Here is a 17,567-nt window from a genome sequence, read left to right on the forward strand (position 1 = left end):
TTTCTCTTCCAAATCACAAACATTCCGTCAATGACATTGGCACAAAAGTTAGTATGTCTAACTGTAAGGTTGAGAATGTGAATCTGAATGAAGTGAAAACTGGTATTACTACATTGAAAACTAAACTAAGAACTGTTGCTTCTTCAGGGAAATCTAAGCACACCAAAAATCTGTTGCTGAGTGATGCCAAGAAAAATTACGTGAACAGTGACCACAGATCGGTGAAGTACCAGGCACCATTGCAGCATCCAGATGTATCAGTTATCAGAGCAGCTCACTTTGCAGACAGTTTAATGGTTGATGCCTCTCCCTCAGAAGAATCGTTACTGCCATTGTCCGAATCAACACGTCTGGACTGTCCTGAAAATGTCAAAGCGACCAAGCAAAGTTTTGGTCATCTTCTGGCTCATCAGAGTTCCCCCCAACTGTTTGACAGCTCCATAGGTGACAGCCAAAACTCCTCTTATGAACAGTTGAAGATTGTTAAGAATAAAAGTGCTGCAAAACTTCAAACAGGCAATAGTCAAAATGAGAATGAAAAGGAACAGAAGTTGACCCAGTTAGAAGATGGACGGACAGTGTCTGGTCCTGAGACACCAGAAAGCAGTTCACTGTACATGACATGCCTTGCCACCCCTGATGTTTCATCCATGTATGAAGTTGTTGATGTTTCTGTTCAGACAAGCTTCAAAGGGGATGCTGCTGCCACCGCTGATGTTGAGGAAGCCAGAACTCATGATGCAGGCAGTCCTGCAGACAAAGCAGGCTCTGGAGATTCTGTCACGAACAGAGGGAAAGTTCATGCAGAGGACGTGAACCCATCGCAGCTGCACAAAGGATCAGAGGATGTAACAGAATCTATAGAACATGTGCACCACACAGAAAGTGCACTGGTTCCAGATATCGAAATCCAGGAATCAATGCCCATAGCTGTGTCAGCCAAGAAAGAAGAGAGTTTGGATGATGATGAATCACCGGTTTTGTCTCCTGATGTTGACGCCTATGTAGAGGCAGAACATTTAAATGAAACAGAAGAAGTTGATGAAAGCTGCGAAGAGGGTACTGGCGCTGTTCATCCCATGTCATCTTCTTCGCACCATGCTAGATCTAAAATACCTTCCGACTCGAACTACTACTCTGAGAGTCGCAGCGATGTGAACACTTCCAGCAGTCCTGGTATGACAGCCAACAGCCTGAAGAGGAACAGTCATGAAGCACTGGCTTCCTTGCCCCTGGAACTGCAAGACTTGAAACTGTGCAGCAATGTGAGTGAAGGAGAAGAGGAGGGTGCAGAACAGGAGTGTGAGGGTGGAGGAACTGCATCCACAGCAAGACAGAAGTCTTCTCCATCAGGAACTAGCTTGCCCCCCAGCTGTGAACCAAGAGGAGGCTGGGGTGCCAAAAGTATTCCAGGGTAAGGAAGTTTCCAGATTGTTACTGTATATCTACATGCTGTATTGCTCTCTCTCTCTCTGTGTGTGTGTCTCTGTCCCTCTCTCTCTCTTTGTATGTTTTAAATTCAATTACCTGTGTCATAAGTGATGGGCACTGTAGAGCAGCTTTGGCTTAGGTGGAATTCTGTAGACCCAAAAAACTTATGTGAAATTCGTATGCGAAGAATTCTTCTTGCCAAGCATTATATATAAGCAATATGAAGTTCATGTTGTTTTTAAAAATACAGAACTTTAAAAGAAATATAAATGGCCTGTTAAGAATTTTATAATAAACAGTCCTCATTGATTGGCATAGAATTTTGAAAGCAGTGATAATCGGCATCAGATCTCTTGTCTTTTTCGTTGTGAGTAACGTTACATTTTTCTGCAACAAACTGGCCATTATAAAAACGCAGGTCATCAACTACCAGACAGAGTGCCAAGCGACATGACAGCAGCAGTGAAGACGACAGTGATAAGCTGGAAGCATGTAAGTAATTAATGTACTAGTTGTAACTTGCTGGTGATGCTTGGTTAATTGGTATACATGTGTCATTGTGTATGTGGTGTGGTGTGCGTGTGCGTGTGTGTGTGTGTGTGTGTGTGTGTGTGTGTGTGTGCCGGTGTGTGAATGTGAGAAAGGGACATCAAGGGAGAAAGGGGAGGGGTGATTGAAATTTCTTATTTCAGGAAGTTAAGTTGTACGAATTTTATACCATTCAGATGTTAACTTTACTGTGGAAAAATGCCCATGGGTGCTTGCAAATGGGCAGATATATGTGTGTGTGTGTTTGTGTATGCATGGTAAGTAGTGGAAAGAACCAAGAGATGAATGTTTTTATCAGGCTTGAACTGCTGTGACATTGTTGTGTTTGATTTTGTTACATGTCAAGTTCCTGATCTGCTTGGAATATGCATCTCAGGTTTCACCACACTTATTAATTTCTCTTACTGAAAAGTGAAATATATATTTATTCTGATTTTGTTTAAAGTGTGGGATTATTGTGTGGGACAATTGTTCTTGTTTCAGTCCTGATAAAGTGCTTGAAAATGACTGATAGAACATCAGCAGTAAATTCAGGCATGGGATTCTTCGGACAACAGTCTGAAATCAGACCAGGCAGATTATTTTGGAAAGTGGGACTGTTCTTATGATTTGACATGTGTTATTATGGAGGTAATGATTAATATGATGATTTCAGACTGAAACATTAATCCTCATTATCATCTCTGGAACTAGACAGTTACATATCTGATTGTTGTTTAGAACTTTGTTTTTAAGGTTTATTCAGTGTTTCCATTCTTATTTGAGTCATATGCACCATTGTGTGTGTGTGTGTGTGTGTGTGTGTGTGTGTGTGTGTGTGTGTGTGTGTGTGCTTATTTGCATGTCATGCATGCATGTTTGTGTGTGTGTGTGTGTGTGTGTGTGTGTGTGTGTGTGGATAGTTCTTCTGAAGATGCGCACACAAGCCCAGCCAGCCAAGAAGATTGCAGAGGATGACGATTTGGATGAGTTCATTGTTGACGATTCAGATGTCACAGATTCAGAGGAAGACAACAGTGATGATGATGGTGATGATCTTGCAGACATCCTTGGCAGTGATATTTTGCTTGAGTAAGTATAACTGTGTGTGTGTGAGTGTGTGTACGTGTGTGTGTATTTAGTTGTTTTCCATTTTAACATAGATTTAAATGATGTGGACACACAGTGATATATCTTGTGTTGTATGTGTTTGTGTGTGTGTGATTGCGTGCATTATGCGTATGTTTGTACTGAATGGAATTGTAAATGTAATTGTGTCTTTTGTCATGAAAGATTTCTCTGTTAAATTCAGGCTGCTGCCTCCAAGTGTGTCAGTGCAATGCGATCCTTTTTTCTTTTCTTTTCTCTTCTTTTCTTTTCATGTTTGAATGTGTATTTGTTTCACAAATCAAAGTGGATTTTTCTCCAGAAATTTTCCAGGCACATCTCTCTTTTTTTTCTTTTTTTTTTTGCTGCGGGTTCTTTTCTGTGGGCTGTATGCATGCTGCATATTTGGGACCTTGGTTTACCTTCTCACCTGAATGATGAGCACCCAGACCTCTGCTAAAGGTTTAGGGGACAGGTGAGTAAATATCCAGGGACTCAGACCTGTGGACACTCGCTTCATTGTCAGATGCAGTACCACAAGGCCATAGTTCCTCCTTTTTTTTGTTATTTAAACAGATCTTTACTTTTTGTCCACAGAGAGGTTACATGGGTTGAGTGCTGAGAGAATGGGTGATATGATATAGTATTTCAACATACTGGACAACTGTGTGTTGAGTTGGTAAGCATTAAGTTAGGAGCTTGTATGCATACATTGTGCACACACTGTGGATAAGGATAATATGTTTTAGTTGTTTGACTCACTTGTGTATACAAAGTAAGTCTCTGTAATAACCCTGTGTTTATCGTACATGTGTGCATATGTGTGTGTGTGTGTCCATTGTAAACTTTAACGTTGGCATTTTCTTGGCTTCCACAAACGGTATAGGAACCAAAGTTGGCAAGATAAGGCCTTTAAAATTATCCCTTTTATGATGATATGGTAAGCAGGGTGAGAGGTAAAAAATCAAGGCCATTTGGCAAAATAGAAAAAAAGCTTGTTTGTTATGTTTTTAAGGATCATATTTTGTGTGATAGATCCCTACCTAAGACACGCTCGGCCAGACGAGACGTTCCCAAGGCTTCAGCAACACAGGATACAGCCAGACAAGATGGCACTGGCAGCAGTGGTGAGGATGAGGATGAGGATGATGATGATGATGATGATGCTGGTCCGTTCAGCTCTGATGATACTGAGGAAGATGACGAGGAGGATGACGACTGTTTCCAGGGACTGACAACTCCCAGGTCCAAAGTCATACCCCCCTTTTCTAGGAGTCAGACACCGCGTGACAGTGAGTGCAACTGTTTTTGTTTTTTTTTTCTCTCTGTGCTCCTTTTGCTTTTTGTTTGTTTGTTTTTTAAATTTCTGGCTGATGCCAATTCTGTTGCGTGATTATGTGTTTCATTCTTTAATTCTATGTCTGTTCACTGTATGTGGCATTGTTTATTATCTGTATTGCAGCTGTTTTTCTCTGTGTTCCTTAGCCTTTTTTTTCGTTTGTTTAGTGTTAGAATTTCTGACTGATGCAAATTCTGTTGTGCGATTGTGGGTTTTGTTCTTTAATTTTTATGTCTGTTTCATTATGCATGGTATCGAGTGTTTATCGTCTGTATTCATGTGTGTGTCATGGCCTTAAATGTTGCTCGTGGCTTGAAACAGAAAGAGCATATATTTTGACTGGTGAGGATGTCTATGAGTTAGAAAGCTCAGTGCAGGTTTGTATATTTCAGATTGCTTTTTGATTAGGACTGCTGGATAAATGTATAGATCTGTGTGTTAGAGAGAGAGAGAGTGTGTTTGTGTATGTGTGTGTATGTAAGTATAGATCTGTATGTGGATAGGAATCTGTATGTTTCTCTTCGTGTGTGTGTGTGTGTGTGTGTGTGTGTGTGTGTGTGTGTGTTCATGAGTTTGTTCACCTGTTGAGTCATTATTTACCCGCTGGATTGTTTAAATTCTGGCACCGTCAGGTTCCTCAAGGTGGTACACCCCAGCCACCTCCAAGAAGACCAAACCGCGCCGTGCTGCCCGCAGGGAGGACTCCAGCGACAGCAGCTCTTCATCCCTCGTGGTGCCCTCAGCGGTGCAGGGGAAAGGCAAGAGAGAGGACGCCTGGACCACACCGGCATGTCTGTCATCACACGCTGGCGGCAGGAATGCCATGAGGCCGCTCAGCTTTCTGAAATCCCTGTCCATAACGACGCCTGACCACCTCAGGGACCAGGAAGCCAGAAGGTGAGCTGAACTCTTAAAAGATGAGGAAGACCTTTTTTTTTGCGCATGTTAAAGAACCTATAGCAACAGAATGAAAAGGGTTGTTCTGGGTAAAATTCTGAAGGAATATCCAACTTTCAGAGGAAAACAAATACTCTTGCAGGAAGAAGAAAAGAAAGAAAACAAAAGAGGTAAGGTCTTCAAGACTCACTTGTGATACACACTTTATCCAGTAAAAAAAAAAAAAAAGAGAAAAAAAAGTAAGTTAAAATGTGTTCTTTGTCTAATAATATAATTCATATAATTTATTATAAAGGTTTGGGGGAAAAAGAAAAAAAAAGAGTACGTTCGCAAATTCTAACCGAGCATATTCGTTTTCGAAAATAAGTTGACCCTACTTAGTTACTTACAACGCTACAAGGCGCATACAAATGACCTTCAGAAATTAATATCTATATGTACGGTTTATTGCGTCATAAATCGATTCCGGTATTCCAGGTGATAACACCATTTAAATCATATTGTTTTGGTATTTCTCGATTATTTAAGAAATTCTTTAAAGTCCGAAGTAAAGGAGGCGTTGCCACCGGCTCAGGCACGCCGCAGCATGTAGCCGTTTTCTCTAGATCTGCCAGTTCAACAGGCTGACAAAAGCTACAGCACGTTTCATTAAAGTTTTCTTTCGTGTCCCTTCTGATTGATTCAGCATCCTCTATAAAATATACATATGCAGTGAACAAATTGATGGTGTCATTAGTGTCACTGTGTGTTCAGCTGCTGCACATGTGTTGAAGTGTGTGTGTGTGTATGGGTATGGCTGTGGGTACAGAAGTCAGGTGAGGGGTATAATATATATATATATATATATATATATATATATATATATAAACATATTTTGTGGCATGTGTATGTCTTTATCTCTGTGAATGTATGTATGTGTGTTGATGCATTTTTGTCTCAATGAATTGTGTGTGTGTGTGTGTGTTTGCCTCTGTGAATTGTATTTGCATGTGTATTTTTTTGCTCTATGGACGTGTGTGTGTGTGTGTGTGTGTGTGTGTGTATTTTTATCTCTGTGAATGTGTGTGTGTGTGTTTTTTTCACTTGGGAGATACATGTGTGTGGGTGTTTGTGTTAATTTTTTTTCGAAAAAATAGTGTGTGTTATTGTTTCAGTTATATTACCAATTTCAAGCGCAGACAAGAAGAGTTATCTTCTCGACTCTTCCAGTTGTTCAACTTTACAGTCTTCGAAAATCAGGTATCTTCACTGAATAAAATACTATGTTTTTGTTTTAAGAATGATCACAATTACTAGATTAGATTGATTTTTGTCCTGTTGTTGTAAAGAAAACAAGTGTTTGTATTCACTTGTGTGCGAGTGTGTGTGCCAGTGTGTGTGTGTGAGACTATGTTGTTTGCCTCTCCCACACCCCTTTGCCTGTGTGTGTATGTGTATGCAGACATGCGTGCATATGTGCGTGTGTACATGTGTGACCAGCCAGGTTTAGGCATTTTGTCCCACCCAGCATGGGTTAACCCCACCATTAGAGACCTCTTCACTCATTTGTGAACAGGGATGTTAGAGCCCACCTTTAGAGACCTAGTACCTCTGCACTCAGTTGTGAACAGGGATGCTAGAGCCCACCTTTAGAGACCTCTGCACTCTGTCAGTTGTGAACAGGGATGCTAGAGCCCACCTTTAGAGACCTCTGCACTCTGTCAGTTGTGAACAGGGATGCTAGAGCCCACCTTTAGAGACCTAGTACCTCTGCACTCTGTCAGTTGTGAACAGGGATGCTAGAGCCCACCTTTAGAGACCTAGTACCTCTGCACTCTGTCAGTTGTGAACAGGGATGCTAGAGCCCACCTTTAGAGACCTAGTACTTCTGCACTCTCTCAGTTGTGAACAGGGATGTTAGAGCCCACCTTTAGAGACCTAGTACTTCTGTACTCTGTCAGTTGTGAACAGGGATGCTAGAGCCCACCTTTAGAGACCTCTGCACTCTGTCAGTTGTGAACAGGGTTGTTAGAGCCCACCTTTAGAGACCTAGTACCTCTGCACTCAGTTGTGAACAGGGATGCTAGAGCCCACCTTTGGAGACCTAGTACCTCTGCACTCAGTTGTGAACAGGGATGTTAGAGCCCACCTTTAGAGACCTAGTACCTCTGCATTCTCTCAGTTGTGAACAGGGATGCTAGAGCCCACCAAGACCTAGTACCTCTGCACTCTCTCAGTTGTGAACAGGGGTGTTAGAGCCCACCTTTAGAGACCTAGTACCTCTGCACTCTCTCAGTTGTGAACAGGGATGCTAGAGCCCACCTTTAGAGACCTAGTACCTCTGCACTCCCTGAGTTGTGAACAGGGATGCTCAGACCCGACTTCTGTTTTGTTCTTCTGTATTTGATCCTCATGCATGTTTCAGTCAATACACTGGTCATTGCTTTTACACAGAAGTCAAGTTGCTATCCTGCATATTATGAATCAGTACATTAGTTGCTAAGTTTATACAGTTATCAAGTTGCTTTCTTGCATCTTTGAGTCATTACTTTAGTCACTAAGTTTACAGAAAAGTCAAGATGCTACCTTGCATGTTTTGAGTGGGTATATTAGTCACTACGTTTACACAGAAGTGAAGTTGCTATTTTGCATGTTTGAGTCAGTACATTAGTCACTAAGTTTATCCCCCTGGCTGTGACAGCTGCCAGCCGACCTGCCCGTAGTGTGGAACAAGAGGCTGCTGAAGACGGCAGGGCTGTGCAAACAGAAGCGGGTCAACGATCGATACACTGCCTCCATCGAACTCTCCACCAAAGTCTGTGACTCTGCAGGTTTGTTTGGGGTTTGGACCATTTTGTGTGCGAGTCGTGATGATGTGTTGGTGGTTTGATGAACTGTTTTTCTGTGCAGTGCTCCAGTGAGTCTTCACAAAGAGTTAGGAGGGGGAGGAGGAGAAGATGATGTTTTGGTGACCATATAGAGATGTTTTGACTTAAAGTTTACAGATACAATACCTTGCCTTCTCAAAGTTTAGTGAGGATGAAGAGCCTGCAGTTTGAATTGGTTTTCTGTCAAAGTGGATTTTTCTACAGAATTTTGCCAGGGACAACCCTTTTGTTGCCGTGGGTTCTTATACGTGTGCTAAGTGCATGCTGTACTCGGAACCTCTTATCTGAAAGACTAGCGTCCAGACCACCACTCAAAGTCTAGTGGAAGGGGACAAAATACTGGTGACTGTGGGATTCGAACCAGAGTGCTCAAATTCTCTTGCTTTCTATGTGGACTCGTTACCGCAAGGTCGACACTGATGTTAGGTTTTTTGTTTGTTTTTAGGTGTGTTTTTTTTTTTCATTTTACCTTTCAACTGCCCCTCCCCAGCAAGAGAAGTGACGGACTTTGGGACAACAGCATGTTTTTCCAGGAAGCAGTAACATTCCATGTTTTGAGTCACTTTCACATTTGGGTACTTTCTTCCTCTTCCACAAAAACTTTTTTTTTCTTTTTTTCAACTTCTCTTCCTTTCCCGTTTCTCTTCCTTATGATACTCCCGTTCACTCACAGCTGTTTGTTTGCTTCTTTATTTATATGGACATTATCTTTGCATGCAAGATTTTAGTATTGAATGAGTGTTTGCATTTGTGTTTTAAGCGCTCTGGTGTTTTTTTTCTGTTGGTATGCCTGTATGTCCCTCTCAACATTTCACTCCCTACTCGTCATTTATTATGTTGTAGATGTAATAAGGAAGGAGAGCAAAGAATAAAGTAACCACTTTGTCAAGCACACATTCATTGATATATGTAAACTGATACATTAGCAATTTATAAGCATGAATGCACTGTATAGATAACCAAGCACGCAAAGTATAAGAGTAAGTAATTAACGGAATGCATAGGTAAAATGTCTAATCAAGAAAGCGGTAATTCTTTATCTGTCATCAGTATTATAAGTACTCTTCCACAAGAACATTTTTTTTTCTTTTGTGTAGCAGAACTTTTGACATTTGTTTTCTATATTTTGATGATGAATGATGATCGGGTTGATGGAGATGTTGATTTTTTTTTTTTTTTTTTTCAGTTTCGTGGTCCTGATATGTCCCTGTGCGGTCAGCTGGACATTATAAGCAACAATGTAAATATCAAAGTTTGTGTGTGTGTGTGTGCGTGTGTGATGACAGAGAGGGTCAGGGACACGTTGGTTCATGAGATGTGTCATGCTGCTGTGTGGATCCTGAACAAGGCGAAGGAGGGGCACGGCCCTCACTGGAAATACTGGTGGGTACACAGTGTGCTCTGTGTGTGTATGTGTGTAGTGTAGTGTGTGTGTGTAGTGTAGTGTGTGCATGTGTGTGTGTAGTGTAGTTTGTATGGTGTCTGTCATTTGTGTGGTGTATGTGTATGTTTGTGTGTGAGGTTGAATGGATGTTAGTAAGTGGTTGTGTTTGGGGCTGTGTTTTTGTGACTACTTGTGTGTATGTGGGGCATATGTGTTTTGTACTCTGCATTGAATTTGTATGAGTATATGTGTGTGTGTGTATGTGTATGTGTGCATGCATGTGAGTGTGTTGTGTTGGTAGTGTGTATGTGTAGTGTATGTGTGTGTGTGTGTGCGTATGAATGGATGTGAGTTGGTTAGTGTATTTGGTGTTGTGTTTATGAATGATTGCAAAGTTCCACATTTATGAATGTGGGGAATGTCTGGTTTGTACACTCTTGTGTACATGTGTGTGTATGTGTGATTTGTGGATTGTAGAAAAATACAAAAATCGAACATAGACCATACAAAAATGACAATGCAGATTATACAAAAATGACAATGCACACCATACAAAAAATGACAACGCAGACCCTACAAAAATGGCAGAGCATAGAACATACAAAGATGAAAACGCAGCCTATGTAAAAAATTTCACACCATACAAAAATGACAGAATGCAGACTATACAAAAATGACAGAATGTAAACAATGTGAAAATGACAGAACATAGACCATACAAATTTAACAGAACACAGACGATACAAAAATGACAGAACAGACCATACAAATTTAACAGAACACAGACGATACAAAAATGACACAACAGACCATACAAAAATGACAATGCAGACCACACTGAATTGACAGAACATAGACCTTACAAAAATGACAGTTTTCCTCGTAGACCATGCAAAAATGACAGAACGCAGACCATACAAAAATAACTAAACAGAACGTAGACTGTACGGTGGGTTGTGCTGTGGTTCCAGGGCCCGCAAGGCCAACAGAGCGCACCCCGAGATCCCCATCATCCGTCGTTGCCACGACTACAGGATCAACACCAAGTTCATCTACAGATGTGTGGACTGTGGCTACCAGTGAGTACCCTTGAACTTTCCTCTTATTTGATTTACGCTGGGGATGAGTTTGGAGAGAAACGGCTTTCTCTGAATGAATGAAAAAGAGCAAATTTAATAGTAGTTCTGTATTTTGTTTGAAGTGTCGTTCTTTTCATTGCTCCAACTTTTTATTTCATGAGGTGGTTTTTTGTTTGTTTGTTGTTTTTTTGTTTTTTTTTTTATAGAAATATTCAGTTCTCTTTGTATGCGCATTCACTTGTGTGTGTGTGTGTCCTGATATAGCCCTGTGTGGTCAGCTGGACTATAAACAACAACATCAGATGTGTGTGGGGGGCGAGAAGGGTGAGGGGGATGGCGGGGGAGACAAAGTGTCAGACTCTCCAGAGGCTGTTCAGTGTGGCTGTGATCAAAGAGCAGGCAAACTGCTCCTTACTCAGCACCTCCCATTTCTATTTCTTCTCTTTCATCCTTCTGTCTCTCTCTCTCTTTTATAATCTCTCACTCTTTATTTCTCTCGCTCTCTCTCTTTCTAACATATTTTGCATTTCTTTACAAACAAAAGATGGCAAGTCATGTAGATCCAATATGGATTTGATTTGACTTTATGCCCAGTCCTCACACACTCAAGGCTTTTGAGGTATTATTGCCATCAGGATAGGACGAGGAAAATTTGTTAGTGTTGTGTAAGATGTACAGTGCGGAGTGGTCGCCTAGTGGTAACATGTCTGTCTAGGAAGTGAGAGAGTCTGAGGATACGGGACCATATCCCACACTCGACAGAATTTTGTCCCCCTCCACTAGACATTGAGTGGTGGATGGCCTGGACTCTAGTAAATTTGGAGGAGTTGATGAACCAAAGTCCCGTATGCGGCATGTGAAAAAGAACCATTGGCAGCAAGAGTTGTCTCTGGGAATTGTTTTTAAGAGATAAAAATCCACTTTGATATTTATGTGTGTGTGTGTGTGTGTTTGTGACTGAAGCCTGACTGAATGACAAAGGAAACAAATGATGAGCTCGGAAAGCAACTGCCATTTCGCCTGTGTTCAAGTAGGCAGCCTGTTGTGCAAATGAATCCGTTCGCAAAGCACTTAAGAGTTTGGCTTTTGAGCAGAGATAGATACTTTATAAGTATCAATAATTATTAACTTAAAACAATGCTACCAATGATACTAATGTCAGTTTTTTTCCCCAGTACTTTCACCCTGCCTGCACTGCATTGCCAAGGGCTTAGAGTTTGGTCTCTGACCGCACACAGATGTCATATCCGTGTCAATGATAATGATAATAACAATAATAATATTGTGATTTTTTAGCCTAGCACTCACACCCAGATAGACACTATATTAGTATCCATGATAATGATAACATGCAGACATATTCTATACAAGTATCAATGACAATGATGATAATAATAATAATAATAGCAATAACAGTGATGTGATTTTTTGGCCCAGCACTCACACCCTTATAGATTTTATGTAAGTATCAGTGATCATGAAAATAGTAGTGATAATAGTAATTATGACTATGATGGTAATAACAATAATAATAATGATGATAAAAATGACAATGATGTGATTTTTTTGGCCTAGCTCTCACACACAGATAGACGCTACATAAGCATCAATGGTAATAATGATAATGATAATAATACTGATGTGATTTTAGAGACACAGTGTGAGTATCAGTGATAGTAACAACAATAATAACAGTGTTTTTTAGCCCAGCCCTCACACCCTGCCTGTACTGTATCGTTACCAACAGGATAGGGCGTCACTCCAAGTCCCTGGACACAGAGCGCAAGGTGTGCGGACACTGCCACGGTCGCTTCCAGCTCCTCACCTCTGGCAGCCGGTGCGGCTCTGCTGCCGCCTCCGTGTCGGCCACGCCCCGCACGCCCAACCCTTTCGCCCTGTTTGTCAAGGAGAACTATGGCAGTGTGAAGAGGGATGGGGGAGGGCTGCCTCACAAGGAAGTGATGGAGGCCCTCAGCAAGCAGTTTGCCAAGACCAAGATCAACTTTTCCTGATTTGTGTGTGTTTGTATGTGTTTCAGTGTGTGTGTTTGATTGTGAGTGTGTGGTTGTGTGTGTGTGTGTGTGTGTGTGTGTGTGAATTTTGTGCAGTGGAAGTCTGAAAAACTCTTTGAAAAGTTAGATAACCATTTCCAGGGGTTGGAAAAGTCTTTGTCCCTTTACATTCTGGAGAGTCTTTGAATTTTAATAAAAACTCTTCACTGGTATCATTCAACAAAGAGCTTTAAAAAAACCAAAAAAACAACAGCAACCAGGCAACCGAAAAAATTAAAAGGAAAATTGAACACTGATATGGGGATGTCCCCTGATCTCTTTCATCAGTGGTGTCACAAACGAGTTCTTGATTCAGTTTGGTATGGAAAATTTTCGGTCCTGTCTTGGAAAGGTCTGCAAGAAGTAAGGAATTTTATTTGGTCACACACTGTTCGTTTTTCCTGGGTAGGAGGTGGTTCATGCATTGTCATGTTTGTGTGTGTGTGTGTTGTGCGTGTGAGAAAGAGAGAGAGAGGCAGTTCCATAGCCATTTTGGTCTTGTCGTCTGCTCATCTTCTGACGTTTGTGTGATGGTTATCCACATTGCGGTTTTCATGTGCCCCTGTCCTTGCTGCCATTTGTAAGGAAAGTATCAATGACCAGTATGCAAACCTTTACTGCTGCTTTTCTAGTGTGTATTTCAGAACTTTTTTATTTAATTTAATTTTTTTTTTAGAGAGAGAGTGGTTTTTTTTCTTCCAAAATCTGTTTTCATTCAACGTTTTTTGGTTCAAGAATTTTTTTCATCTCAAATCAATGCCGATGCAGATTTTTAATAGGATTTCCCATGTGTTTATGAAGTGGTTCTCCAGCTTCTGTTTTTGTAGTGTCAATGTGTTGGTTTTTCCTGTTTCTTGCATGCGTGGAGAGACTGCATGGGTGTCCAGTTATTCTTTTTTGGTTTTTTTTTTTTTTTACTTTATTTTTGTTTTCCCTTGTTTCTTGCATGTATGGAGAGACTGTGCAGTTGTCCAGTTTCTAATGGTGTTGTAAATATTGGGTTTCTGTCATGTTTTTTCTCCTTCTCATATATGTGGGAAGAAGCTGGGTGGTTCTCCAGTTTCTATTTTGCTGTTGTTTTCCTGTTTCTTACATGTATGGGGAGACTGTAGTTTGTTTCTGTTGTTGTTGTGTTGTTGTTGTTTTTCCTGCTCCTTTCATGTGTTGACAGACTGTTGTTCTCCAGTGTCTGTTGTTGGGTCACAGTGTTGTTTTTCTTTCCTGTTTCTTACGTGTTGAGGGACTGGGTTGTTCTCCAGTTTCTGGTGTTTGGTCACAGTGTTTTTTCCTGTTTCTTACATTGATTGATTGATGTAGATACTTATATAGCGCCTATCCTCGGTCAGAGACCAAGCTCTAAGCGCTTTACATACACGGGGACATTTGCACCACAGGCTGCCTACCTGGATAGAGCCGACTGACGGCTGCCACTGGGCGCTCATCATTCGTTTCCCTACATGTGTTGAGGGACTGTGTAATTGTCCAGTGTCTGGTGTTTGGTCACAGTGTTTTTTCCTGTTTCTTACATGTGTTGAGGGACTGGGTTGTTCTCCAGTGTCTGGTGTTGCTCTTGGGTGGTCATTGTGGTGTTGTTTTTCCTGTTTCTTGTATGTGTGGAGAGATTGCGTGGTTCTTCTGGGTCGTTGTGCTGCTTTTTTTTTTGACTCACTTGTGTAAACAAAGTGAGTCTATGTTTTAACCCGGTGTTCGGTTGTCTGTGTGTGTGTGTGTGTGTCCGTGTGTCTGTGTGTCCATGGTAAACTTTAACATTGACATTTTCTCTGCAAATACTTTGTCAGTTGACACCAAATTTGGCATAAAAATAGGAAACGTTCAGTTCTTTCCAGTCATCTTGTTTAAAACAATATTGCACCTCTGGGATGGGCACAAAAAAAATAAAAAAAGAAGCCTAATTATATGCAAACTGCATTTACTGTTATATTTATATTTTTAGTTTTCTCTAAACTTGGCATTTTGACCTCTTATTCTGACACAACAACAAGAGGAGTCATTATTATCATTTTTTATTCAAACAGGAACTTCTTTTGCTGAGCATGGAATTTTTATTTATTTTGCAAACGTTTTGGTGCAGATAGTAAAAAAGGGAAATTACTCTGTAATTAATGCTAGGGGACTTAATTTTTCACAAGTGAGTCTTGAAGGCCTTGCCTCTCTTGTTTGTTTTTTTTGTCCTTGTCTTTTTGTCTTGCATGTGTGGAGACTGTGCAGTTCTCCAGGCAAGATTGCTCTGGCTCTTGTGCTGCAGCCTTGGGGACTAGTTGGCCTTTGGGGGCCATTCCAGCGCAGACTGCCTTAAAGCCCTCTAAGCCGGGTGAATGGGGATGTAACTTGGGTGAGACACTCTCCACTGTCACTAAATTCTGGCCCAGATAGTTGGGACAGCAGTTGCCTTGACTGCTGTTCTGATGGTCATAGTTGGACATGACTGGCTATCATACACGTACATGTATGTGTTGTTGTGTTGTGTTTTTTCCTCTTGTTTCTTGCGTGTGTGGAAAGACTGTGGTTGTCTGCCAGGGACACAGACCTGGTGGGTCCATCCCCTGATTAGGTGGTTAAGGGTTCCTTTGATTGCCATCAGGTCCTGTGCCTCCTTTTGGAGGGCCTCCAGAGAGGCTCAGCACTCTTCATTTATCCGTCTTTCATTTTCACCTTCTCCCTCTTTAGGAGGAAGGTGGCAGAATGGTTAAGATTCTCAGCTGCCAATACAGTGAGTCCATGAGGATGCGGGTTTGAATCCCATCCCACTCTTGCCCTTCCTCCCAAGTTTGACTGGAAAATCAAACTGATCATCTGGTCAATCGGATTGGACAATAAACCGAGGTCCTGTGTGCAGCATGCACTTGGCGCACTGAAAAAGAACCCATGGCAATGAGAATATTGTCCTCTGGCAAAATTCCGTAAAAAGAAATCCACTGATAGGTAGATAAATATATATATATATACATATAACACCTTTATTATTATATAAGCATGTACTCGAGGCCTGAGTAAGCACATTGGTTATGCTGCTGGTCAGGGATCTGACTAACAGATGCGGTGTAGTGTATATGGAGTTGTCCGAATGCAGTGACGGGCGCAATAGCCGAGTGGTTAAAGCTTTGGACTGTCAATCTGAGGGTCCCGGGTTCGAATCACGGTGACAGCGCCTGGTGGGTAAAGGGTGGAGATTTTTACGATCTCCCAGGTCAACATATGTGCAGACCTGCTAGTGCCTGAACCCCCATCGTGTGTATATGCAAACAGAAGATCAAATACGCACGTTAAAGATCCTGTAATCCATGTCAGCGTTCGGTGGGTTATGGAAACAAGAACATACCCAGCATGCACACCCCTGAAAACGGAGTATGGTTACCTACATGGCGGGGTAAAAACGGTTATACACGTAAAAGCCCACTCGTGTGCATACGAGTGAACGCAGAAGAAGAAGTCCGAATGCAGTGACGCCACCTTGAGAGACTAAAACTGAAACTGACACCTCTTTCATGGAGGTGCTGTGGCAGGTTATTTATTATCAGCCTATCATCAGTATCATTCTTCAGTGAGTCAGTCAGGGATTGGACTTCTTATCCAGTGCTCTTCACTGATCAGGGTCTGAAGCCATATTCCGGCATGGTGTTTTATCCTTGGGGAAAGGCACTTTACTCTGGTTTTCATCACTCTGCCCATGTGTGAATGTTACCTGACTTAATAGAGGAATGTTGGAAAGAGTGGATAAGAACTGACTTCCCCGATGGCCTTCAAAGGCAATGGGCATATGTTTTATATTTCTAGAAAAAAATTGTGATTGTGTCTTAAGATCACTTTTTTTTTTTTCTCATGTTGATCATTTATGCAAATATGGTCGATTTTTATTGAACTCTCTCTTAAATAATGCATGCTTTTCTGTCACAGGTTGTTTTTCTGTGTTTGTTTGTTTCTGTAGCCACAATATTTTGGGGCCGAGGAGTTCTTGCATTGTGTTCAACTTTTGATATACATAGAATCCTTCAGGACTCACTGTGTATGGTGTGTGTATGCATGTGTGCATGTGTTTCAGTAGTGTTGTGTTGTCAAAGAAAACGAAATGTCATATATCATGCATAATGTGTGAGTGTACAGTTATATTCATTGTGTAGTTTGGAGCAGGCAAACTAATCAGGTATTTGAGGTGAAATGTAAGAATGTTGTTTTTTTGTTGCATTAAGTTTTGTTTTTCTTACCAGCCACTGTGGTGAAGTGGTTAGCGTCGCGGACTGACAGCTGGGAGGACGCGGGTTCGAATCCCAGCGTAGGTGGGTTTTTCGGCCCGTGGCCGGCTCCTACCCAGAGTTAGTGTGCTGTGGGCTTAAATGGGGAGACTGGGACCACACAGTTGAGTGTCTTCCACTTCAAGGATGCGTCTTTGGGTGTGTTGCTCTAATTACCTGACCAACACTGCAAGTGTCTGTATCTCTCGGGCCTGGTTAATGTCTGGATATCATTATGACAGGAAGCGTAGAATACAGTCTTGTCACACAGTCCCAAACCAGAATGGACCTCCATAGCAACGTCATCGTCATCCTCCGTCGTCCTTCATCATCAATATAAACAACAGTCTCAAAGTCTGTGGCCTTTCATGCCCTGCTCTCATGGTGACCTCAGTTTCAATACCCCTCCACTTCTGTGCTTGGGGTGAGTCCTGTCAATGTCTTCAGTGTCGGCAGATTCATAGGGGGCTGTTGTTTGAGGGACGTGGTGGCGGTCTCCCTCTGGGAGGGACACTCACTCAGTCTGGCTCTGCGACTAAGCCATTATTGTCGTTAGTAGGGGGCTTAGTAGGTGGTGTCCTAAGTACGTTGAATCGGAACAGGCACCACTGAACACCACCGAAGTGACTCAGCA

The 17,567-nt window shown here is 41.7% G+C and overlaps 1 protein-coding gene across 1 annotated transcript; it reads left to right on the plus strand.

Annotated features, from left to right (window-relative positions):
- Window positions 1-5,169: 5,169 nt before the first annotated feature.
- Window positions 5,170-12,695, plus strand: LOC143284147 (germ cell nuclear acidic protein-like). The gene is made up of 6 exons (XM_076590801.1): window positions 5,170-5,302; window positions 6,457-6,541; window positions 7,983-8,112; window positions 9,456-9,552; window positions 10,525-10,632; window positions 12,380-12,695. The coding sequence occupies exons 1-6, from the start codon at window positions 5,229-5,231 to the stop codon at window positions 12,642-12,644; spliced, it is 759 nt and encodes a 252-aa protein (XP_076446916.1). The 5' UTR covers window positions 5,170-5,228; the 3' UTR covers window positions 12,645-12,695.
- The last annotated feature ends 4,872 nt before the right edge of the window (window positions 12,696-17,567 follow it).

Source organism: Babylonia areolata, chromosome 7 (assembly GCF_041734735.1).
Source record: "Babylonia areolata isolate BAREFJ2019XMU chromosome 7, ASM4173473v1, whole genome shotgun sequence".
NCBI lineage: Eukaryota > Metazoa > Mollusca > Gastropoda > Neogastropoda > Buccinidae > Babylonia > Babylonia areolata.